The 24737-nt window shown below is 44.2% G+C and overlaps 1 protein-coding gene across 13 annotated transcripts in view; it reads right to left on the minus strand.

Moving 5' to 3' along the window:
• The window catches only part of LOC133451305 (nuclear factor 1 X-type-like), a 173622-nt gene that overhangs the window by 100726 nt on the left and 48159 nt on the right, over window positions 1–24737 (minus strand). For 12 of the 13 annotated variants that reach the window (XM_061731109.1, XM_061730816.1, XM_061730464.1 and 9 more), the window contains one exon: window positions 14393–14924. In XM_061731109.1, the coding sequence (XP_061587093.1) occupies window positions 14393–14924 (532 nt within the window). Of the gene's footprint in view, window positions 1–14392; window positions 15111–24737 lie in introns of those variants that run through there. The other variant, XM_061730301.1, reaches the window with a different exon arrangement.

Here is a 24737-nt window from a genome sequence, read left to right on the forward strand (position 1 = left end):
GAGTTTTTCTTGCCACTGTTTGGCTTAAGGCTTTTCTCCCACTAGGGGAGTTTTTACCTGCCATTGTTTATGTAATAATTGCTCGAGGTTTATGTTCTGGGTCTTTGAAAAGCGTCTAGAGACAACTTTTGTTGTATTAGACGCTATATATATAAAATTGAATAGAATTGAAGCTCTGAATGTCAGCACCAAGATTTTAGGTAAAAGGGACGGGAAGCCGGTGAAGATGTGAACCATCTATCAGAGCAAGACAGACGAGACAGTTCCTCCTTCTTCAGGTGTGTGTGTGTGTGTGTGTGTGTGTGTGTGTGTGTGTGTGTGTGTGTGTGCGGTGCCCGTCCACGTGGACATTAATACGCCTGAAGTGCGGCAGCATTTCCGCGGTAAAAAGCGCACATAAAACACGAGCATGCACAATTAGGCGGTTTAGATCAGACCGGCACCGTTGTCATATCAAGTCTGAGGACCCTAATTGCTTCGTTTGCCGTTTGTAATTAGCAGCAGCGCGGCGGCGGAGCAGCTGGCTCGTGTATCTTCCGGCACGCCGCGCCGTGCGCCGGCAAGATAAGCACCGAAATAAATAAAAAAACAACAATTTGTAGGGACAATATCAATATAAAGTCTGTCCGCTGAAACGCCTCGCGGCCGTGCGTTTAGACGTTTAGAGCTAAATATGAGCAGCTGAAACCAAAACAAAAAGGCATTATTCACAGAACATATATGTGTGAGTTGTAGGGACGGGCGGTTTGGACTAAAAAATGTATCACGATCATTTCTGGCATTTATCCCGATAACGATAAAAATGACGACAAAAAAAATACCAATTCAACTCCATCTTTGTAACTATAAATCTATCTCGCTCTCAGATCCGCCATGTTTGTTACACAAAAACCTCATCAACGGGAATTTATCTTTCTTTCTTTCTGGCTCATTTCTTTATTTCTTTCTTTCTTTCCTTCCTTCTTTCCTTCTTTTTCCTTCCTTCCTTCCTTCCTTCCTTCCTTCCTTCCTTCCTTCCTTCCTTCCTTCCTTCCTTCCTTCCTTCCTTCCTTCCTTCCTTCCTTCCTTCCTTCCTTCCTTCCTTCCTTCCTTCCTTCCTTCCTTCCTTCCTTCCTTCCTTCCTTCCTTCCTTCCTTCCTTCCTTCCTTCCTTCCGCGTGGATTTAACACAGAACCATAAATCAGTTTTACACAAAAACGTCACCAACGGGAATTTATCGTTTTTACCGCAAGATGACACATTCTTACCTTATCTAATTTTTTTTGACGGTAAATCGTGAATGGTAAAATATCGCCCATTCCTAAGCAGCGGAAACCAAAAGAAAAGGCATTATTCACAGAATATATATGTGTGAATGTACGCTGGTGTCTAATAGATTGGAGGAGCATCTCGTCATCTGCCTTTCGTCCTCTCGTTCTGTCGTTCTCGTCTCCCTCTCCAGCTCTTTCATGTGGGAGGCGGCGCTGGGCACCGGGCCACGCCGCATCAATATGCGCTAGCGAGACGCTTCCCCCTCGCGCGCTGGGCCGGCGAGGAAGCGCCGGAGCCTGGAGCTGCACGGAAACGCCGGCCCAGGTCGCCGGAGACGGCCCCCCGGGGATGGTGGGGGGTCACGCCGGCGACGCAGGGACAGCGCCGGCCTCGCCGTGGCAACGGGCCGCGGCGTCAGCCCCGGCAACACCAGCCCCGGCAACACCAGCCCCGGCAACACCAGCCCCGGCAACACCAGCCACAGCCGCCCTGGAGGCTCCTTGGACCGCACCCAAGTGAGGTTCCCTGGGAGCCGGCGTTGCCATGGCGGCAGCCGAATTCGGGTCCAATAAATGTTAAAGGAACAGGCGGTGGGTTTGGGAGAGGGATGGGGGGGGGTATGAGAAGAGAAAAGGGGGTTCCTCAACGCTCTGGCAACCTTAGAAATCAGACCAAACAGAGAGAGGGCGACGCGTTAAAGTAGCAACACCGGGATCTGGTTTGTTGTGGTTCCAGAACCAGAACCAAGTTATTCTGCTCCTCACCGGTGGAACAAACTTCCTGCAGACCTGAGGTCTGCTGCAACTGTAGATCCTTTAAATCAGGGTAAAAACATTACTGTTTACTGAAGCGTACTCTTAAAGTAAATACTTACCTGCTATAGAAACCTAACTCTGGTCAGTTGTGTGAAATAAGACCTGGAAACAGGTATTGTGGCATAGAATTGTCAAAATGGTTTAATTCCCCCGTACGAATTGTTACAGATTACTTTTGTAATACTGTATGACCCGGTCTTTGTACGTTTTGACCGTATAGAAATGTAATTCTTGCCATTTTAATAATGAGATGTACCTGCTGGATCTACTGCCCTTACTGTTTAACAACTGGTGCTTTTTATTATTTTACCTCTTTTGACTTTTGAAAACCGTGCAAAGTTACACTAGTGATGGATAAGCCCTGAATGCAGGTATTGTGATGTAGAATTGTCAAATTGGTTTAATTTACCGCACGAATCGGCACAGATTACTTTTGTAATACTGTATTTGACCCGGTCTTTGTACGTTTTGACCGTATAGAAACGTAATTCTCGTCAGTTGTGTGAAATAAGACCTGGAAAAAGACATTGTGGCATAGAATTATCAAATTGGTTTAATTCACTGTACGAATTGTTACAGATTACTTTTGTAATACTGTATTTGACCCGGTCTTTGTACGTTTTGACCGTATAGAAACGTAATTCTTGCCATTGTAAGAATGAGATGTACCTGCTGTACTCTACTGCCCTTACTTTTTATTATTTTATCTCTTTTATTATCATTTTATTTGTTATTTACTGTTTAACTGTGTCTTTCTGCTTTTAACGTGGATGTAAAGCACTTTGAATTACCTTGTGTTGAATTGTGCTTCACAAATAAACTTGCCTTAGGAGCTTGAGACGCTGACCCCCCCCCCCACGCAACCGGGGGGATCCAACGCTAGTCATGTGACTGAAAAACCAGCTACAGAGTCTAACGTTGCTCCACAAGGCCGCCGCCGCCGCCGCTAACAAAACCAGCTCGTAAACAACGGCCGTCGAGTTAAAGAGGAATAAAAGCGAACGCACCTAAACTCAACCTTTTCAAAGACGCCACACTCGGCTTTTTCCTGCTCCGCTCCTTCAGTCACAACCCGCTAAGTGGTTGGAGATGACTTAGCCCTGATCCCTCGCTTGAAAAAAAAAAAGAAGAAAGAAAGAAAATCAACCTCCTCGTAATTAAAAAAGTTTCTGTGTTTTGCAAGAAACGCACCGAGGGGAGTTTTAAGCACTCGCTTTCACACCTCGCTCGCTCCTTCCACTGAGCTGAATAACAAACAGCCGAGGCGCGGGAGAAGGGCGGCGGCGGTCGTGGTGGCCGGTTCACCGTGGATCCCCGGACATCCCGGGACTCTGCTCCCTGCTCCACCTCTGCTGCAGAGGTTGCTCCGCTGCTGCGCTGCTCCGCTGCTCGCGGCGCCGTAAATCATGCAAAGTAGCGCTCGGCGTGGAAAAAATAAGCATGTATAATGAGCACACACACATGCAGGAGGAGCCCTGCCAAGAAGGCCACCAGCCCCCCCCCCGCCACACACCCCCCCGCCCCCCCACGGCTTTGTGTAGTCTGCACCGTGGCTGGCCTGACTCGCCAGGCTCCGAGCCCGACGGGTCACCGGCCCGCCCAGAGTCCGCTGACACCAACTAAACAACAGATTTGCACGGCTCCATCCTTGGGTCAATGATGTTATGTACTTCTTAAAGCTAGAAATAATCAAATACACACTCAAGGGATCCTCTCAATCTTTTTTCAAAATATGGAGTCCCTTTCTCGACTTCTATGACTCCTTACAGGAGCCCATTGGCAATGAATGGGATGGAACTCACACATGATCAATCGCAGCAGTCCCCTCTTTTTATTGTTTTGTTTTATTTTTTCCCTTTTCACTTCTGTTCTAATACTCCTCAAGAGTGCTTTATATCCTGTAACCCTATGGGTGGGTGGATAGGGGTGCCAATGGTGCACTCACTGTGTCAATGTTTCAGCTGAACAATGCACCTTTACATTTTAGGGATGAATGTGCAAATTGAAGTCATGCATATGTTCTGTACTTTTCATCTCTGTGGGATAAATGTAAAAAAAAAAAACATCAGATTTGCAGGATTTTACAGACAAAATGTTTCTTTTTTTTACAAAAATTGCTTTTTTGCACTACCATCTTAGTACTAGTAAATGTTGTATTTATGCAAACTTTTTAGGAAATGTCTTGTCTATCTGTTGTGCCTGCACACTTTATATGTTTCACCGAGGGAAGTGGGAAACGTCCTCTCCATTCCTCGTATGTCTTGACATGTGAAGAATTGACAATAAAGCTACTTTGACTTTGACAAAAGGTGACGTTTGACGCTCTAAAGGTCATTTCAGCCCGGAGGAACAGGTTCAGCAGAAGTTTAGGGTAAATAAATGATAGAAAACGCTAACGATGCACGCAGGACGTCTGAGGGAACTTTTCCAAAAGCACACAGTAATTATTATTCTCCAAACGTTTGTTCCCACACCACCCACGAGCTAGCGGGCCTTCCTTCATTAGAGCTGTTCTTCACTTGTCTTTACTGATTTATCTGAACTGGTTGGACCTAATTCACCGTACGAATTGTTACAAATTATTTTCTAATACTGTATTTGACCCGGTCTTTGTACGTTTTGACCGTGTAGAAACGAAATTCTTGCCATTGTAAGAATGAGATGTACCTGCTGTAATCTACTGCCCTTACTTTATAGCATGTGCTCTTTATCATTTTACCTCTTTTATCATTTTATTTGATATTTACTGTTTAATTGTGTCTTGCCGCTTTTTAATGTTGATGTAAAGCACTTTGAATCACCTTGTGTTAAATTGTGCTACACATATAAACTTGCCTTGAATCCTGCACCCATTCATTCACTGTTTTTCTTCCCACCCCTCCTCGCTCCTCGTTCCCCCTCCATCACAACCTCCACTCCGACACCTCCCGTCCTCCACACGAACACAGACGATATCCCATCCCCACTTTCAGCCTTAACCGTCTCCGTTTCATCCCTCTCTCTCTTCTCCGTCTAGCGCCCTAGATCTGCGTCCAAGCTGATGTGAAGCTTACTCTCCTGCGCGGACGCTTGCCAAATTTGATTCTATGCATTCTGTTGTCCTTCTCCGCTATCCCCCCCACACACACACACACACACACCAAACACACAACCCCCCCGTCGTTCTGCTTTCCACCATCTCACACAGCAAATGCACCCAAACAACGGATTCCTGATGGATTTCACTCAACGCATCATCAGTTATAAAAAAAATGTGTAAATGAAAAATTCAAAGTGATCTGAAGGTATATTAATATGCTTGCATGAATATTTAATCAGTGTGTTTTTAATTTAAGAGGGAAATGAAAGAACTCCCCAACTTCATATCCTCTGTTTTGTGTTTTTATTACAAATTGCGCCGTAAATATCGTCAGTTTCAGCGTAAAAAAATGCAGAAAAACAGCGTATTTAAGAAACTCTGGGCGTCACGGCTCACACTGCATGATGACCTGCTTCTACTAAAAAGAAAAAAAAAGAGAAGAAAACGAAAAGAAAAAAGGGGTAATGGTCCTATTGAGAGCTAAGATGTTTGTGCACACAAGTTATTATACATTTTTCTGTAGCTGCAAATAAGAGTCCAGGGTGCTAATGAGGCAAGAGGGAGGGCATTCATTTGAACCATAAAGAGGAATAAAAGAAAAGGGGAACAAGTAAAAGGGAAGAAAAGAAACTAGAAGAAAAGAGAGGATCAGAAGGAGGAGGTTGGCAGGGACTGTGGATGAAAATTTGGCGCCTTGCGTGCGGAGCGATAGCATCGTGCCAAAAACGGCCACCGACACAACTCCTCTCACCCAGAATCAGGGATTCAATTCTTCTGCGTCTCGCACGTTGAAAAATAAAAACACGTTATTTTCTATTCACCGTGTGTGTTTGTGTGGTTTTTTTTTCCTGCAGCGACGCCGATCCGGGTTTTTAATCCAACAAGAACGCAGCAAAGCCGGTTCTTGTGAGAAAAAACAGCTGAAAACTAAATTTAACAACGACATAGTGGCTTCGGTCTGGAGCGGCGGATGCTGTGACACTTCTGGTGGCGGCAGCGAGGGAGGCTGAGCGGCGTTGGCCAGGGCCTCGCAGCCCGGAGAGCGAGCCGCCCTCGCCGGCTCTCCCTCCTCCTGGCTGGCTCGCCACGCAGCCAGCGACCGCGGCACCCTCTCCCCTGCCCTTTCCTCCTCTCCTCTTCTCTCTCTTTCTCTCTCTCCTCTGCCTCCGAGGTCGGGGAACCCTCCGGAGCGGGTATATGTTTTTTGGGGACAGACGCATTTCATGGTTGGCGCCTCTACAAAAGCCTGAAAAGAGACTCGGCACTGGGAAGACACAGTATTAATGCAGACGATCCCTCCCCCTCGCCGCTGCCGACTCTCCTCTCTCAATAACCTCTTTCTTTCCATTTCTTCCTCTCCACACTCTCACTCTTTTTTCCTTCTCTCTCTCGCTCCTTCTGAACTCTTTTCTGAAGTAAAGAGAGCAGTTTTTAGGTTTGTATCTGAGGAGCGTTAATGTGTTTAATTGTCCAATTAAATCTCAACAGTTGCTGTTAGACGAAAAATGCGTGAAAAGTGAAAACACCCATTATTCCTTTTATAAAAAATAAATGCTGCGTTTTTAAACACCCTTTTAACGCCTTCCCCCCGCAAATGTATTGTTATTTTTTAAATAAATAAAATAACTAAATAATTTACAATATTATTTCTACCCAATAAATATAGTAGCATTTTTATATTATATTTTTAACTGGACCTAATTCCACTGCGAGGCAGAAATAACCGGCGCAGCTTCGGTCAGGAGGAAAGTTGCCGTCTAATCTGAGGCTGAGGTCGGATTCGGTCCAGGAGAATTCCAGCGTGTTACTTTTATGATGCGGGTTGTTTCGTGAGAAGGAGAAAAAAACAAGTTGACCTTAGTAAAAAAAAAATACAAAATAAAAAAAGGAAAACGTTGCTGGAATAACCTGCTTATTTTTAAAAAAAGCTCCAACGCTGGAACTGGAGAGGAGGCGAATGCTCGCCGACCGGAACCGTCGGCGGGTCTGGTGTCCAGGGGAACGCCGGTTCTTTGCCCCCCCCAACCACCCGAGCCTGTTTGTGTCATCGTGGCCTCGCGAGATAAAGGCAGGGCCCGCGGTTTTGGACCGGCCTGCCCGCGTCTGCGACACCCCGGCGTTCGCCGCCCGTCTGCACATGTTTCTCGAGCAAATGAGCCCACGCCAGGGCCTTGGCTCGCCGACGCCAGCAGCTCTCCAAACGCACTTCTCTCCTCTTTTTTCTTTCTCTCTGAGGCCAGAAATAGTGAGAAGCCTCGCTCTCCCTCTGCGTCTCCAGCGTGACGGGTTTTCCCCAGCGTCGTCGCCGGCCGGGGCCCGAGTAGATACACATACTGTATGTACTATATACATATATATATATATATATATATATATATATATATATATATATATATATATATATATATATATATGTATATATTACATACAGTATGTGTATCTACTCGGGCCCCGGCCGGCGACGACGCTGGGGAAAACCCGTCACGCTATATATATATATACATATATATATATATATATATATATATATATATATATATATATATGTATATATTACATACAGTATGTGTATCTACTCGGGTCCACCCCGAGTCCACACACTGTATGGAATGATATGGAATGATATTTAGTAATGACATGTGGAATATGCTGTATGTTTGTGTACAGTTATTTTGTTTATACTCAGGCAACTTCTCATATGGATTTATTTATGCATTTTGTTTCATTCTCTAACTCCTAAATGCATTAGTTTATAAAAGCCAACAAGCCCCAAACAATTATATATTTTTTGTATTACACTGATGATTTACACGTGTACTTTGGGTTATTTGTGTAAATTGAAAGGACCACTAAACTAACTAACTAGATGAGCCCTGGCCGGTGCCAAAGCTTCTCTGCATGTGGAGTTTCGCTCGGCCAGACGGGCCTTCGTCCCAACACAAGATACAAAAAAACCCCAGATTGGACCGACTCTCCGACTCTCCGAGTGTCGAGGTTTTAATCAGAACTTTGCTCCCACAGACCAAGTAGGCAGAGTTGGGTCGAGGGATTACTGCAATGCCTTGCTTTAGAGGAACTTACATATGCTGTTAAAGGGAAATATAAACACATTTGAGAAGATTTGGGGCTCTTTTATTGCAGATTTGTAGTCTACTGTTTTATTATATATATTTTTATATATACATAACTTCTTCTCTATTTCTAATAAGGTCACTGATCACATTTTGGATGGTGGGAGCGTTCTAGAAGTACACAATAGCGTCATCCTTTTCTTTTCCCTAAACGCCATGATGAGAATCAGTCAGTTACCACAACAGTAAAATATCCAACTTAAATCTCTACATTTGGAATATCTTCAACTGCCTATTTGTACGCATTAATGTGCCTTTTTCTGTTTTGTTCTGTTCTGTTTTGTGCCTTTGTACGGTAAATGAAAAAGTCAATAAAAATATTTGTGCAGAACTTTGCTACCGAAGGTCGTCCAGGGTTCCGCTGCACAAACACCAAAACACAGAGAAGTCGGGACCTGTGGAACACATCAGCGCAGCCTTTCAACTTTTATTAGTCATTCATCATGTCGGGCCTGAGATTCTTATCCTCCTCCATCTCCCTCTCCCTCTCTCTTTCCTAATACTCCATCTCTCTGCTTTATCCCACATTCGACTGCATAAATCCAGCGTTTTCCCCAGTGATGAATGCGAGTGAGCTTGTATTTGTGGATCCTTGCTGTGGTCAGTGATCGGGCCCCGGGAGGAGGGTGGGGGGGTGTTGGGGGGGGATCTCTGGGTTTTCTCACAGCGCCGTCCAAGGCATTACTACTGCTATAGTGAGACGGAGGCGGGATCTGGCAACGGCGGAGCGCCGAGCGCCGAGCGGTCACTGCAGAAATGGCAAGGCAAGCACATTTCACACCTCCCTCAGAGTGACTGCAAATTTCCTGCCCTGCACTTTTCATTGGAAACACATTTGAAACATCTTTTCATGATCACACTCGCAGCGCACAAAGAAAAAAAACAACAAAAAACAGCCAAACTATGAGTAAGCGCAGTGAGCTAACTTTGGACTCCCTTTAAAGATGTACATAAATTTCTTTTTTTTTTTCTTTCCAGACGTTAATAAATTAGAAATTTGCTGAGTTTAATCAAAAATAGAACAAATATTGTAAATCAAAGTGTCCGCCTCAGATGGCGTGAAAGTGGCGCCAACTGCGCATAAAAGGAGGAGATTACATCAAAATTAATACTGTCAAGTAAAAGCAGTCCATCACCGGTGATTAATGGCTTGCGGACGGGACCGCCGGCGTGCGGGGGCTCTGGCAAAACCTCGGGGACTTCGGGCCAAGAGATCATTATCTCCATCATAACACAGCGGTCGCTCGCTTCTAATAAACCCGCTCGCCGCTCACGACCACGCCGTCGCTCCTGCTCTCCGTCCGAGAGGACGAGCAGCTTCTTCTGCTCGTTTCTTATGGAGTAATAACTTCCAAAAAGATGTGTCCATGTTATAACTATTATAAAACACTGCTAAAACAGCGTTAAAAACATGCTTTTACAAACTGACAGTAACAAACAGCACCTTGCGCGACAAATATTTAGCCACTATAACAAAGAATAATATATACATAATAATAATGTCATATTCCGTGTGTATATCACGACAACGGATCCCATTGACTTTGTATGGTACAATATCCGTGGTGCTCACACGGAATTATAACTCTTTCCGTGTTGGTACCACGGATTTTTGTGAGATCAGGTTGTTTCAGAATCTAGCTTGGTTTAGCAGCTAGCTTAAAAGCTTCTGCAAACTGCATGGTTTTAGTTTTATTGGATCATTACATTTCACATTGTATGATTTGGATCTGATAAACATGATAAACATTTGTATGTAAATAAAAAAGTTGTACCCAAAATTCTGCTGTCACACACGAGTCTGATAAATTATTAGGGTTAGGATTGTTTTTATGTGAATCTAAAAGCTGTGAGTGCAAAGTCTTGTGAATACAACTCTAATTTCTACGACTACGAGTTTTCACTGTGAACACGAATTCAAGTTTATGGGTACGAGTCGAAAAACTGTTGGAATGACGTCACAGGCAGGTCACAGCACAGACATATATACGGCGCTGAGCCGTACGTCAACGTCGCCGCCATATTGGATGTGGCAAGACTGGACTTATTTTCATAAAGCGCCTTTCTACAAAGAAATGTACGTTTTACGTCTCATTTATTCATTCACACACGCACTAATATACTTGGGAAACAGTTAGGTACCAAATATAATATATATAATTTTCTCAGATGGCAAAAATAAGAACTTTATTGATCCCACATAGGAGTAATTCATGTTATATCAGCTATAGAGAACAAGGTAGTGCCAAAAAACAATATATATCCCCCCTCACAAAAATAAGAAAAATAGAGAAACATATTTTCTCATCAACAAAACATATTTTTAAATGTTCAAGTAACAAAATAACCTATTTTAACTATTTTTCAGATTTTTTCAATTATTTTATTGTCTGAAAAATGGTTCAAATGTTATTTTATTTTCTGAAAAATGGTTCAAATATGTTATTTTGTTATTTGAAAAATGTTAAATTTGTTTTGTTGATCTATTTTTCTATATTTTTGTGAGGAGGGATAGACTATATATACTTGTTCTCTATAGCTGATATAACATGAATTACTCCTATGTGGGATCAATAAAGTTCTTATTTTTGCCATTTTTCAGACAATAAAATAACATGTTTGTATTCACAAGACTTTACACTCACAGCTTTTAGATTCATACTCACATAAAAACAATCCTAACCCTAATCATTTATCAGACTCGTGTGTGTGACAGCAGAATTTTGGGTACAACTTTTTTATTTACATACAAATGTTTATCATTACGAATAGTTATAACATGGACACATCTCTTTGGAAGTTATCTTGCTCCATAGTTTCTAGGCCTCGTAACCGTTAGGGGGACGTCGCCCGGCCGAGCTGAAGGAGAGACGGGAGATTCCCCCGCGGCAGCTTTCGCCACTTCGTCATAAATAAAACACAAGACGTCTCTCTTTCTCTCTCCTTCCCACACCGACGGGGCTCCGGCGCTGCCAAACGGAACAATCACTATTGTAGCCTCTTCTCCTCTCCGACGTGCACTCTCTCCCTCGTTCCCTCGCTCCCTCTCTCCCTCCGCCATCCACAATGTAAACAAAAGAGATCAGCGGAGGCTTTACCTCTGTGGGAACGACAATGACGGCGATGTTTAAGGAGGCGAGACAAAAGTGTGCACGGGATCAAAGAGGAGGAGGAGACAGGGATGCTAAAGACCCGCTAAACACAAACCAAACAAAAAAACAAATAATGGAGCACGTCTCGTCATTTTGCCGAGCAAAAGAGACGAGACGGCGAGGGGAGAAGAAGAGAGGAATCAGTGTAACAGATCAGCGGATGAAGCCGGGCTGCAGCAAACACTCAGACTGAAGCTGCAAAAACCCTCTGAACTCGTGTGAACTGAGGGAGGAAACGGCGGTGATGGCATGGAAAGTTTGCAGCCCCCCCCCCTCCGACATGTCTGAAGGCACAACTTCCAGGCTGATAAAAAGGTAGCGAGTACGCTGCGCTACCCAGATTAGATAAGGCCCGAACGTGGAAATGAAGCAGGCGGCAACGTCTGCGACCGTCGCGCTGCACCGCAGCAACAACTGCTACAACTTAAGGACATTTATATCAGGCCATTTAGAAATATATAGATATACATTCCCTCTCATTAAATTATTGTAAAACAAAAAAAAGCAAGACTGCTCCTTAAAGCTAAATTATTCCAGCTCATTTACAACCTTCACCATCTCAAACACCAAAACTCACTGATCTGCTTAAAAAAAGGCAATAAAAGGCTCCTGATAATAAAAGTCAGACATTTTATCGACGATATGACCACAAATCAAACATTTCTCCGCTGATTTGAGGGCAGGAATTTCTTCCTGCATCCATGCCGATTTTAAAAACACTAATCTCCTTTTTTATTTTCAAAATAAAGTGCCTCTGTTCCCTTATTCCAATATTTTATTTTTAAAAGAAGTTGTTCTCTAAAACACGTGCAATTAAATCTGGCTACACAATTTAAAAAAGGGATTTTTTCAGAGACTACACGTTTAATTTTTATGCACTCTCAGAATCAGTTAAAGTAAAAATCAGCCGTTTTTTTAAATGTTATTTTTGTTTTAAATCATTCCTCCGGCAGATTCATCATCACGAGAGAGAGAGACAGACGTTTGTTATCGCTAAAGACGGAGGAACAAAGTGAAGCTGGAGCTGCTGCCAGGGTTTGGCTCGGGCTGTGTGAGGAGCTTGGCCTGGACCGTGTGTGTGTGTGTGTGTGTGTGTGTGTGTGTGTGTGTGTGTGTGTGTGTGTGTGTGTGTGTGTGTGTGTGTGTGTGTGTGTGTGTGTGTGTCACACAGAAACAAAGACTGAGACCCGTCATCTGTGGCAGCATTTGGCTTCACGATAGCGAACACAAGACTTAAACAGACAGTGTGTGTGTGTGTGTGTGTCTGAGCAGTGACCACACATTGTATAGATATATATATGCGTGTGTGTGTGTGTGTGTGTGTTTGAGTGTGTGTGTGTTTGAGTCACTGTTTGAAATTTCCAGAAAATTCCAGCTGAGATAACATTAGAGCCTGAGCTTGTTTGAACACCCAGCCAGCAAATGGTGGAGTAGCGTCGTGTATCTGGAGGATTTGGCTGTGAAATGTATTCTGTGAGTGTGTGTGTGTGTGTGTGTGAGAGTGTGTGTGTGTGTGTGTGTGTGTGTGTGTGTGTATCTGTTGTGATTGTGTTTTTTTTAAAAGTGTGTTTGGGGGAATAAAAAAAGAATTAAAAAAAAACAAAACAACCCACAACACAACCCGTATTTTGGCCGTGTGTGTGTGTGTGTGTGTGTGTGTGTGTGTGTGTGATGGTGGCTCAGATACAACTATGCTTGGCTGTATCAGCCGGTATCTGTGATGGTCGCTGGCCGGCGGAGCGGGGTGTGTGGCGGTGTGGACGCCGCTCGGCTCCAAGTGTGAAAGTGTGACAGAGATGACGGAGCTCCCCCTTTTTTTGTTTTTTTTTATTCTTTTTTTTCTTTATTTAGCTGCGTGTGTGTGTGTGTGTGTGTGTGTGTGTGTGTGTGAGTGTGTGTGTGTGTGTGAGGACGTAAATGTGGCTGCCACAGTGTGTGTGTGAGAGAGAGAGCATGTGCTTGGCAGCCAGGGCCAGCGTGCTGCTAGCGTTCAGGCAGATAGCGAAGGTGGCAGCAGCAGCAGCAGCAGCAGCAGCAGCAGCAGCAGCAGCAGCACGGGCCGCCGGCGGCGCCGGCCCGAGACCAGGACGACCCGCCGCTCTGTTCTCAATCTCCTCCCTCAAACATGGCGGAAACGGCCGAGCTGGGCCGCCGCCAAACCGCCGCCAAGCTGCCGCCAAACCGCCGTCCCCGACTACAACGGTCTCCTGGAGGGGCCGCCGCAAAAACAACGGCGTCCACGTCTCTGACGTGCAACGCTCACAAGAACACGGAGCGTCCCATAAACACCCCGACACGCCCCCTGGAAAAACCGCCTTATTTCCATCACCATTGATACATAAACAAACCGGGGCATTAAAAAGGTATTCATCAAAAGAGAGGAAATCGTTTCCAAGATAACGGAAGCAAAAAGTGATTTCCTTTTTGTTTCTCTAAAAAAAAAAATACAAATTAGCTTCTTTTTTTTTGTAAAATGAAAGCAATAATTGAATATTAAATAGCTTTTAAACAGCTGAATTTGCAGGAATGTTTAGTGTGTTTTTTATGCGCCGTACCCGCTCCACGTCTCTGACGTGCAACGCTCACAAGAACACGGAGCGTCCCATAAACACCCTGACACGCCCCCTGGAAAAACCGCTTCAGACGCCTTATTTTCATCACCATTGATACATAGACAACCAACCGGGGCAATAAAAAGGTATTCATCAATAGAGAGGAAATCGTTTCCAAGATAACGGAAGCAAAAGGTGATTTTCCTTTTTGTTTCCCTAAAAAAAAATGCAAAAAAAATGCAAATTAGCTTCTTTTTTTCTAAAATAAAAGCAATAATTGAATATTAACTAGCTTTTAAACAGCTGAATTTGCAGGAATTTGCAGGAATGTTTACATCAAAGTGTGTGACGCCTGCGCTGGTTCCTGCTAGCGCACCTGAGTGTTTAGGGCGAGTGCAAGGCGGCGACGTACCTGGCGAGTGGACAAAGTAGGCCAGGTAGAGGTCCAGCTCCTTGACGGACACTCCGATGTGGTGCGGCTGCACGCACAGCCCCGGGTTGGTGCACTGAGGCGACTTGACCAGCCGCTCGCCGTCCGTGCTCTCCAGGGGGCTGCCCTTGAACAGGATGACCATCACCAGGTCCAGCCGCCACACCTTGTCGGCCTGGCGCAGGCAGTCGATGCGGCGGATCTTGCCCTTCTGGTCGGGGTTGGACAGGACGCAGCAGGGCGGCTTCTTGCCCGTGATGGTGAGCACAAAGTCCTCGCGGAACTCCGGCCGGATGTCCTTGCGGAGCTTGGCCAGCAGGCGCGAGGCCCACTTCTGCTTGATCTCCGGCTTCTCCCCGAGCAGCTCGTCCTTCACCGCGCGCTCTTCCTCCTTGGACATGCGCTTCTCGTGCTTCTTGAAGTACTTGCGCTTGCGGGCCTGCAGGTTGAACCAGGTGTAGGCGAAGGCTCGGACGTGGGGCAGGAGGGCCTCGATGAAGGGGTGGAATTCATCCTGGATGAGAGAGGAGGAGGACGGGGGGAGGGCGGAGGAGGAGGAGGAGGGGAGGAGGGAGGAGGAGGAGGGAGGGAAGCAGGACGAGGCGGAGGGGGAGAATGGGGGAGAGAAGGATGGGGAGAGAGGTAGAGGGGGTGAGGAGGGAAAGAAAGAAGAGAGGCAGTTAGCACCGGCACGCAGCATGGAGGAGCGCCGCCTGCTCCGTGTGAGCGGAGGGACAGAATGAGAGAGAGGTGCTAAGAGACTGAGAGAAGGAGAGAGAGATAGAGACGGAGAGAGAGGAAGGATGCTTTACACTCCGACATGGACACATCACAGCGAAGGACACATTTACAAAAACCGCCGGCGCGAACGGCGCGGCGACAGACTAATGTCAAACACGGGCGGCGCGTCCGCGGGGACGTCTTCATGCCATCGCGTCAAACGTGAGTCCAATCAGAACGCCACATGTGACCAGATGGACGAGACGGGAATAGAAACAAACCCGACAACAAACCGCCGCGGTCTCCAGGAAACACTCGGGCTAGAAAACTTTCATTCAAAAAAAAAAAAAAAAAGAATAATACTTAGAAAAGCAAACAGAAACTGAACTAACAAGATAAATTCTAGTCAATTATATGACAAAATTCCAGTTTAAATAACGGTCCCACTTATCCAACAGTCACAATGACAAATGTGCGAATGAAGTAGAAATGACACAGTAGTTACCATTTCGCTCTTTCATCATAAAAGCGCTCCTTCGATTGCACAGAAAAGCTCAAATAAAAAAAAGGACCGGTTGAGGATCTGGATTGTTGAACGCGTTGGAAGTGCCGAATATTAGAAAAACAAAAGACTGAAGAAAAAAATAAGCAAAAACAGAAGCTGAGAAGCTGTCCAATAAAAGCAGCAGGGGTTGGTGGCGGGTTGGCGGGTTGGCGTGTTGTGTGCGAGGGGGGGTTAGGGTTGAGGGGGTTGGGGGTGCAATACCAGCGCGAGCACACAGGAGGTACTGTGGCGGGAGCCGCCGCTGCAGAGCGCCGCAGAAGGAGAGCGAGAAGTTTTGCAATCTGCGTCTAGAAGGACGCGGAAAGCAGTAAAGCCAAAAAAAATAAAGGATATATTATAAAAATTATTAAAAAAAGCAATCTTCTTTGCTTGTTTTGCAAAAAAAACACGTGCAATTGGTTCAGTTCTGATCTGCATAGGAGAGGGCGAAAGCTGGACGGGGTTAGGGGGGGGTGGACGGAGGAGAAGAAGAAGAAAAAACAAAAAAAAAACAAGAGGAGCGAGTAAATGTTGGAAGACTGTGCACGACCGCTGGCAAACCCGAGTGCAGCTTCTCTTTCCCCCCTCTCTCCCTCGCTCTCTCTCTCCACTTTCCACCCCTCGACTGAGCCGGTGCCAGCGCCGCGGAGGGCCCACCTCTCTGGCACCGGGGCTCCCGCGCCGCAGCCAATGCCCGCTCTCCCAGCGCTGGGAGGGCGGCGGGGGGGCCGGGGGGGGCCAGGGGGAGGCCGGGGCAGCAGGGAGGGGGGGGTGCGCGCATGGTTGGTGGCTGGTAGTGGAGAACGGGTGGGGGGGGGGCGTCATTAGCCAAATATACAGGTTCCAATCCGGTGCAAAGGCAAAGTCCAGAGGATTTATTTATTTATTTACTGCAGTGAAGACTATTCTTCCTGGGGTCCAACGTTGCACACATTAAAACAATAAAATACTATCCTTACAATTAAAACTATACGGAATACTCTGCCAACAGACATTATTTCATGTAGAAGTCCCCACACCTTCTCACATCTTGCCAAGCGTTGGTTACTGTCAAGACAAGTGTGTGTACATTTATGGTGTGTGTGTGTGTGTGTGTGTGTGTATAGATACCTAATTCTCGTCAGTTGTGTGAAATAAGACCTGGAAACAGGCATTGTGGCATAGAAATGGTTTAATTCACCGTACTAATTGTTATAGATTACTTTTGTAATACTGTATTTGACCCGGTCTTTGTACGTTTTGACCGTATAGAAACGTAATTCTTGCCATTGTAAGAATGAGATGTACCTGCTGTACTCTACTTTTTAAAAACTTGTGCTTTTTAATATTTTACCTCTTTTCTTATCATTTTATCTATTAATTTTATTTGTTACTTACTGTTTAATTGTGTCTTGTCGCTTTTAATGTTGATGTAAATCACTTTGAATTACCTTGTGTTGAATTGTGCTACACAAATAAACTTGCCTTTGCGCGTGTGTGTGTGTGTGTGTGTGTGTGTGTGTGTGTGTGTGTGTGTGTGTGTGTGTGTGTGTGTGTGTGTGTGTGTGTGTGTGTGTGTGCGTGTGTGTTGGGGGGCAGCCTAGCTTTAAATCTAAGGTGCCAACATCTGACAGATCCCATGCTCTGTTGAATCTGCTTCCATGTTTCTATTTATCTATTTTATCTATTGTTTCTTTGCTTTGTTCTGCTTTTACTTATTTTTTCTTTTTTCTATACTAATTTTTATGTACCATTCCATTAACCTGCCCAGGGACTACAGGTGGAAAATAGCAAGCTGCTACAACCTGGAACGATGCATATTCTCTTGTACAAGATTAATGTCTAATTGTGCACTGTCCCTGTTTTGAAATAAAGAAATAAAGAAATTACAAATGACTAAATCTAAACAAAAATGAGCTTAAATTGTTGAAACCAGCCAGAACCAACAAAAAAATATTCCATTTTACACACTCAGGATTTCAGAATAAACCAAGAATTTCAGAATAAACCAACTAAATAAAACTGACTGCTTTTCTTCATTTATTCTTTAATCTAGCTTTATTGTTTATCATGTTTAAATGTGGTGGAAGCTTAATATCCATTTTACATCCATGCAGACAGAAACCCGCCTTTTAAAATCTCCCGACCGCCTCCGTCACCGTCGTGGTCACGGCAACTGCTCGCCCACCCCCTCTCACCCCCCATCCCTCTCTCTCTCTCTCTCTCTCTCTGCTCGCGTTACACCACCTTGGCATGGGATGGCATGAGAAAACACAGACCCAAAATCCCACTAGACCCTGAGACCAGCAGCTGCTCCTGGATTTACCACACAAACAAAGAGAGGAGGGGGGAGAGAACCCCCCCCCCCGTCCCATCCACCCCCCAAACAAAAAATACCATCCAAAAACATGCTCCCTTGTTTCAAAATGCACTCTCACATCCAAACTGGCCGTCCCTCCCTCCCTCCTTCCCTCCAGCTCCCTCCGTGTTTCTCATCACTCTGCTTTAATGGACCAGACAAATTAAAAGTTACCAAATGAGCCCAAATGGGCCCCCGGTTTGTTTCGGTGGCGGTTTCGGTGGCAGCGTCCGAGTCCTGGAACGAGCTGAAACCCTCTCATTCACAAAGACACTCCACACATCCTCCTTCTGCACCCAAACCCACAACAGAAGAGAATCAGGGCCCAAAAGAGCCAGAAGTCTGTGTTTGTGATGGTTCCTTTCAAAATAAAAGTAGGAACTGACTCTAAGTTTCCTTTAAAACAGTGTCTCCCAACCTGGGGGGGCGAAACTTTGTCTGTTTTGAGGATATGCAGTTGTAAAAATTATATTTGCACATGTTAAATAGATAAAAAAAATCATAATAACACACTTAATGGAATACAGTAATCCAAGTTTGTATAAGCCCACTTAGAAATATATTTTGGTCATTTTAAAAAGTTATTTATCAGGATAAAAACTTAAAAACATATTATATCATTATTCAACATTTAATCATACTACTACTCCAGGAAAAATTTAAAAAAAATAATTTGCTTTCATATTAAAAGAGACATTTTTCAGAAATATTTTTATGTCCTTGCAATTCTTTTTTTGTGTGTATTTTATACATTGGTGACACAAAAGGAAGGTGAGAAAAACTAAGTACAGGGTAAACCAAAGAGAAATGTATCACAAAAACATAATTAATGTTCATTTTTTATACATTTGTACATTTCTGTCTACACATTTTACCTATCCTAAGTTCCTAAGTCACTTTTGTACAGACTCACCCGGCACTTTAAAACCTCATTTTGTACATTTCTGGTCTACATTTTATTCTATTGTTTGTACATTTTATTGTAACTCTTATATATTTGTTTTTATGATTGTATTGTGTTGCACCAATCACCATAACAAATGCCTCGTGTGAAACCTTTTCTGATTCTGACTCTGATTTTTTCAATTAAAGGTTTGTAACGAATCACTTTTCTCTTTTGGTGCTAGTACGTACGGGTCGGGGTGGCCGGCCGGTGTTAGACACAAGTAAGGGGGGGCTCAAAGGGAAAAAAGGTTGGGAACCACTGCTTTAAAAGACCAAAAAGGAACATTTATTTGTAGATTTCTGCCGTCCGAGGCGACACAAACGAGTCTCGTAGGATTTTCCAGGGACATTGTTCCCGCTGGAATCCAGGAAACTTAGTTTTAGGGCCCAGACGTGTGATTGTGGTAAAAACCACCTGCCGTGCCGTGTGTGAGCCCCTCACAAAGGCCAGGGTTCTCTGGTTGGCTCCCGGGACCACCAGACTTGGCCCGGGCCCCTCGGTCCGGGCCTGGGCGAGCGGCTCGGCGGCTCGGCGGCTCGGCTGCTGAGTGGCGAGCCAGCCGGGAGCTCGGCTGGCCCCCGGGAGCTTCAGGGCCCTGTGATTGGCCGGGTGGATGACTAGTTGGCAGATCAGGTGGGTGTCTATCAGGCTAGCCGTCTGCCTGGCCCGGGCCGAGCCGGGCCCGGTGCCGCTCGCTGGAGCAAAACATACGGCGGCCTCACAACAACGAACTGAGACGGCGGAGGCGGGAAAAGTACTGGAAGTGATGCAGGATGAGCTGGTTGTTTTCACAACATTAATGGCTGATAGGGGCCACTTCCTGTAATATCATCACATTTAATTACACCTAAAATACTATTACCTGTCCCAAAGCAGTGACACACTCATCGGTTTCATCCCTGTGACCTTTTTTCCAGCTGTATAGTCATAAATATATATTATCACAACAAAAAGCTCCTGGAGAACTGGGCGTACTTTAAATTAATTAGCAGTATTATGTCAACAAGACTGATATTTCTAAAAAATATGAACTACAATCCTAAAATATGCCGAATGCAAAGAGGTCTGTGCATATCCAGTGGCGTCACCAGGGGGTGGCCAAGGGTGGCCACGGCCCCCCCTACAAATTTGCTGGCCTCCCCGCTGGCCACCCCTACGGAAGAGTATTAGGGCCAGGCAGGAGAAAAATAAAAATAATATTTTGGAGGAGGAAGATTTTTTTTTCATTATGCACTTCGAGAAAAAAGTCGAAATGTCGAGAAAAAAGTCGAAATGTAGATATTAATGTTGAAGTACAATTTCGAGAAAAAAGATGAATTGTATTTCAACATTAATCTCAACATTTCGACTTTTTTCTCGACATCTCGACTTTTTTCTTGAAGTGCACAATACAAAAAAATCTTCCCCTCTCAAATATTTTTTCTCTTGCATGGCCCTAATACTCTTCCGTAATAAACCCAAGTATATCAGTAGGCGTTTTTTTAAGTATTTCTGAGCCCTTATACTACAACAGTATAATACAATCCTGTAATGACGTCTTTTAGTTTTTGTGTCCACCCCAAGAATTTAAGTGGCCCCATCTGGCCCCCCCTACGAAAAATTTTTGGAGGCGCCCCTGTGCATATCTGAGAGATACTTGGACCAAATTATGAAAGATTTTTGCCTTAATTGATAATTGTCCCTCTGGTGCGTCCTTTGTCTCCACGGGGCCCCGCTGCTCAGATTCTCCCATTTGTTTGGGGGGGGAGGAATAAGTCCTGGTTGTGTTTCCAGGCCTCAGACACTCAGAAACTGTCCCCTGCTCGACTATAAACTGAGTTAAAGTTAATTTCCCCCTCCCACGCCGCGGCCCGTGTGTTTGAGCAGCGCTTTGTTTGGCAGACTCGGTAAACCGACCTCCGACTTCCGACTTCCCCGGGAGACGCAACTCGGAAAGTCGGAAGAACCGCATCAGCATCTCATAGGGAAATCAAAAAATATCAAAATATCATAAAAACGTGTCTTCATAGTAAAAAAGAGGGGGGGAAAGGGGCCTTTTAGTGTCTGTCGACAGTTTGAAGTAAATAAATGACCGTGACTCGTCAAAATGCGGCCTGACATGAAGTGACTTTCACTTTCATTTTTATTTTTAGGTTGTTTTTCGTTTTAATATCGACTTTAAATTAGTTAAGAGGCCAAAATAGGGAAACTGACACGCACCTGATTCTGAACCACCTTGACTTTCTGATCCACAAACGATGTCGGAGTTGCGGCCTCGATGGGGGATTTTTCTGGGGTAAAAATACTTTTTCTGGGGGAGAAATACTTTTTATGGGGGGAAGATACTTTTTATGGAGGGAAAATACCTTTTCTGGGGGGGACAACCCCTTTCAGAATCCTTTCTGTCATAAAAATCCTCCCGACGCGTTAGTCTCGCTCATAAAGGTGTCTTTCTCCCTCCACCTGCGCTTCCTAAACCCTCCCTCGGTATTTTTATTTTTTATTTTTTTATTCTACTTATTTATTTATTTATTTATTTATTCATTCATTCATTCATTTATTTATTTATTTATTTATTTATTATTTGTTTATTTATTTAAATTTTATTTATGTATTTATATTTATTTAAATACTTCACCATACTGGACCGGTCTAATATCCACATGCAGATGTCTCACTACAAGTTAAAAAAAAAGTCTGGTTTGAAACGAAATTACAGTGACAGGAAAAGCCAAGAAAAAAACCCTAAAATATGCGAATATGTTATTAACTAGATAAACAGAAGCAGTTAATTAAATGTTATATATTTATCCAGGGAAACCTCATCGTGCAGCAGCAGCTTCCAGCATCAACTTGGCCTCACTAACAATTAAAATGACTCGCAGCTCCTCGGTCGGTCTGTCGGTTGTAATTCGAGCAGTTTTTCCACAACATCATCTCAGACTGTCGCACAGATCTAATAATATTACCTGGGATGAATCTCAGCGAGCAAATAAACAGCAGAGGGTTAAATATAGCCCGGGCATAGCAGGAAACATGGGGGGTATTTTTAGGCCTTTCTGCCGCATCGTTAGTGGGAAAAAACACGAACTGAGCTGCAGAGAAATACATACATATTTCAGCCACTCGTTTGTTTTTTTCTTATTTCAGCTCTGAAATTGGGATAAAAAAATAAAAATAAATGAAAGAAAAGTGGTGGAGCTCAAACTTTTGAAATATAATGGAAAAATAATAGAAGCAATGAAAAGAACTACAATTTAAAAGAAAATTTTCTACAAAAAAAGTTGTAAAAATAAATAATTGCACCTTATCCATAATTAATTTAGGACCTAAATAGAGACAATTTGTATAAAATGTAAGCTGGTATTATTAAATACAGAAACTGTTTTAAAAAGTAGAATTTATTATAAAACCTATTCTTAAATATATTGTGGCAAAAGAAAAATAAATAAGTAGGAAATTCATGATCGTGAAAATATATTATAATATTTTGTAAATATAAAAATAAAACGTGGATGTATTTAAACAGATATTATAATTTTACACACACACACACACACACACACACACACACTCGTGTGTTTTCACTTCAGATCCAACAGAAAAATCTTCAACGTTATAAGTGAAATCCAGATTTTTTCTGCAGAAGTTAGATCAGACTCACAGGATTTTTGTTAAGTAATCAAGATAATCATGTAAGTCTCTCTCTCTCTCTCCCTCTCTCTCTCTCACACACACACACACACACACACACACACACACACACTCTCAGGGAGCTACTGGAGGTTCCAACGTGTCCCGACTCGTCGCAACTGGAATTCATATTTGACATCTGCTGTGTAAAAGTGAACTTAGACAACTACTGTGTGTGTGTGTGTGTGTGTGTGTGTGTGTGTGTGTGTGTGTGTGTGTGTGTGTGTGTGTGTGTGTGTGTGTGTGTGTGTGTGTGTGTGTGTGTGTGTGTGTGTGTGTGTGTGTTCAGGCCACTAAAAGAGGGCTTGGAATAATTTTGGTAAAACACATTTTGAGTGCTCTGTACTATATAAATATAAATAAATTATATTTATATATATATATATATATATATATATATATATAATATTATTATGAGCAGCAGTAAAGTCTATATGAAGCAGGGTTTTCTTTCTTAAATGCAGCTGAATTTATCGTTTCTGCGTATTATGAGCACGGAGAAGAAGAGAGGGAAGCGGAGGAGGAGGAGGGGGATCTGTGAGAAAAACTATATTTATATATTTTCAATTTCAAACCAAGAGTCTGAGAAAGTCGTCTTAGCAGGACATTTAAACAGAAATACGCCGGATCGGCGTGTGAATGCAGGTCCTGTAAATAACTGCAGGAGTCGAGTCTCAGGAGGTGGAAAAAAGAAAGAAATGTTGTTTTTTCTTTTCCCGTCTCGTTATTTACGGCGCACGGATCCACGCGCAGATGCGACGTATTCCTCTGTACATTTCCTCCGTGGCGTCTTATTGCTTCCAGCTCTTAGATTTCCATTCAGCTCGGAGCCTTTTCATCCCCAGAACGAGAGAGAAAGAGAGAAACAAGAGCCCAACTCTCTCTCTCTGCTCCTTCTCTCCGACGGCCACAGATTGATTTTAAAAGTGTGTCTGTGCATCATTTGTAATAACGGCTGTTTACACACTGAGGCATTACTACGTGTGAAAGTCTGGAAGCCATTTGTGGCATGAGACGGAGAGACGGAGGGAGAGACGGAGGGAGAGACGGAGGGAGAGACGGAGGGAGAGACGGAGGGAGAGACGGAGGGAGAGACGGAGGGAGAGACGGAGGGAGCGTTATTAAACAGCTCCAGAGACACGAGGACCGGCGGCTTTGACACGAACGCCGAGACGTTGAGACGTGCAGGACGGCAAACCTCTGGAGATTAAATAAATATCCTAAACCGTTTATTTATTTACATTTTCTGTAAGGTTTCAAGATGTTTTTCTTTCTTTGTTTTGCCACGATCCAATAAAACGAGTCAATCAGAAAGAAAACTCCTGAAAATATGTGAACTCTTCTGCTGTTTCAGTAAAAGTAATCTGCCTGAGAGACAGTTGTTAAGTAACCTGAAAGTAACCGATACGGCGCGTCCGGGGCGCGTGGTTACGTTCCCAGCATGCACCGGGGCGCGTGGTTACGTTCCCAGCATGCACCGGGGCCGGGGTGGCGGCAGTGAGGATATGTGTGTCTGAGGTACCGTGACCTCTGACCTCTGACCCCCCCCTTGAAGCCGGCGCTCCAGTCGGCACATGCCGGCCGCCACGGCCGCCGCCGCTTTAAAAACTCGTAATCAGCCCACCACCAACACCACCCCTCTCCGTGCCCGAGGCCTCGCACAAGAGACCCACTATTGACGGACTTTTCCCTTCTTTCTCTCTCACTGACTACGTTTACATGCAGTCAAAATTTAGGTTATTGCTAATATTCCGGTTACTGAAACATTAGGAATATTCCGTTTACATGGTAATTAATCATTCAGGATATCTGGATCAAACCAGCGACGCGTGGAGAACATCATGACGCAATTCCTGTCATTTCTGCTTCTTCTTCCTGTATCCAAATTCAAAACAAATGCAGCTTGGCGCAACTTTTCGCTCATCTTTTTGTAAATCTTCTATCCTGGTACTTTCTACCGTCTACAAATGCAGAAATGTTCATATCCTTCATTACATTTATGAAGTGATTAGTCTCCTCCTGGTCTTGGTTTCTCCGTGTTTATAAGAACTTCCTGGACTCAAAAGACCAGGATTCCTTGTGAACAGAACATGTGCAGAAAACAAAT

Source organism: Cololabis saira, chromosome 1 (genome assembly GCF_033807715.1).
Source record: "Cololabis saira isolate AMF1-May2022 chromosome 1, fColSai1.1, whole genome shotgun sequence".
In the NCBI taxonomy this organism is placed as follows: domain Eukaryota; kingdom Metazoa; phylum Chordata; class Actinopteri; order Beloniformes; family Belonidae; genus Cololabis; species Cololabis saira.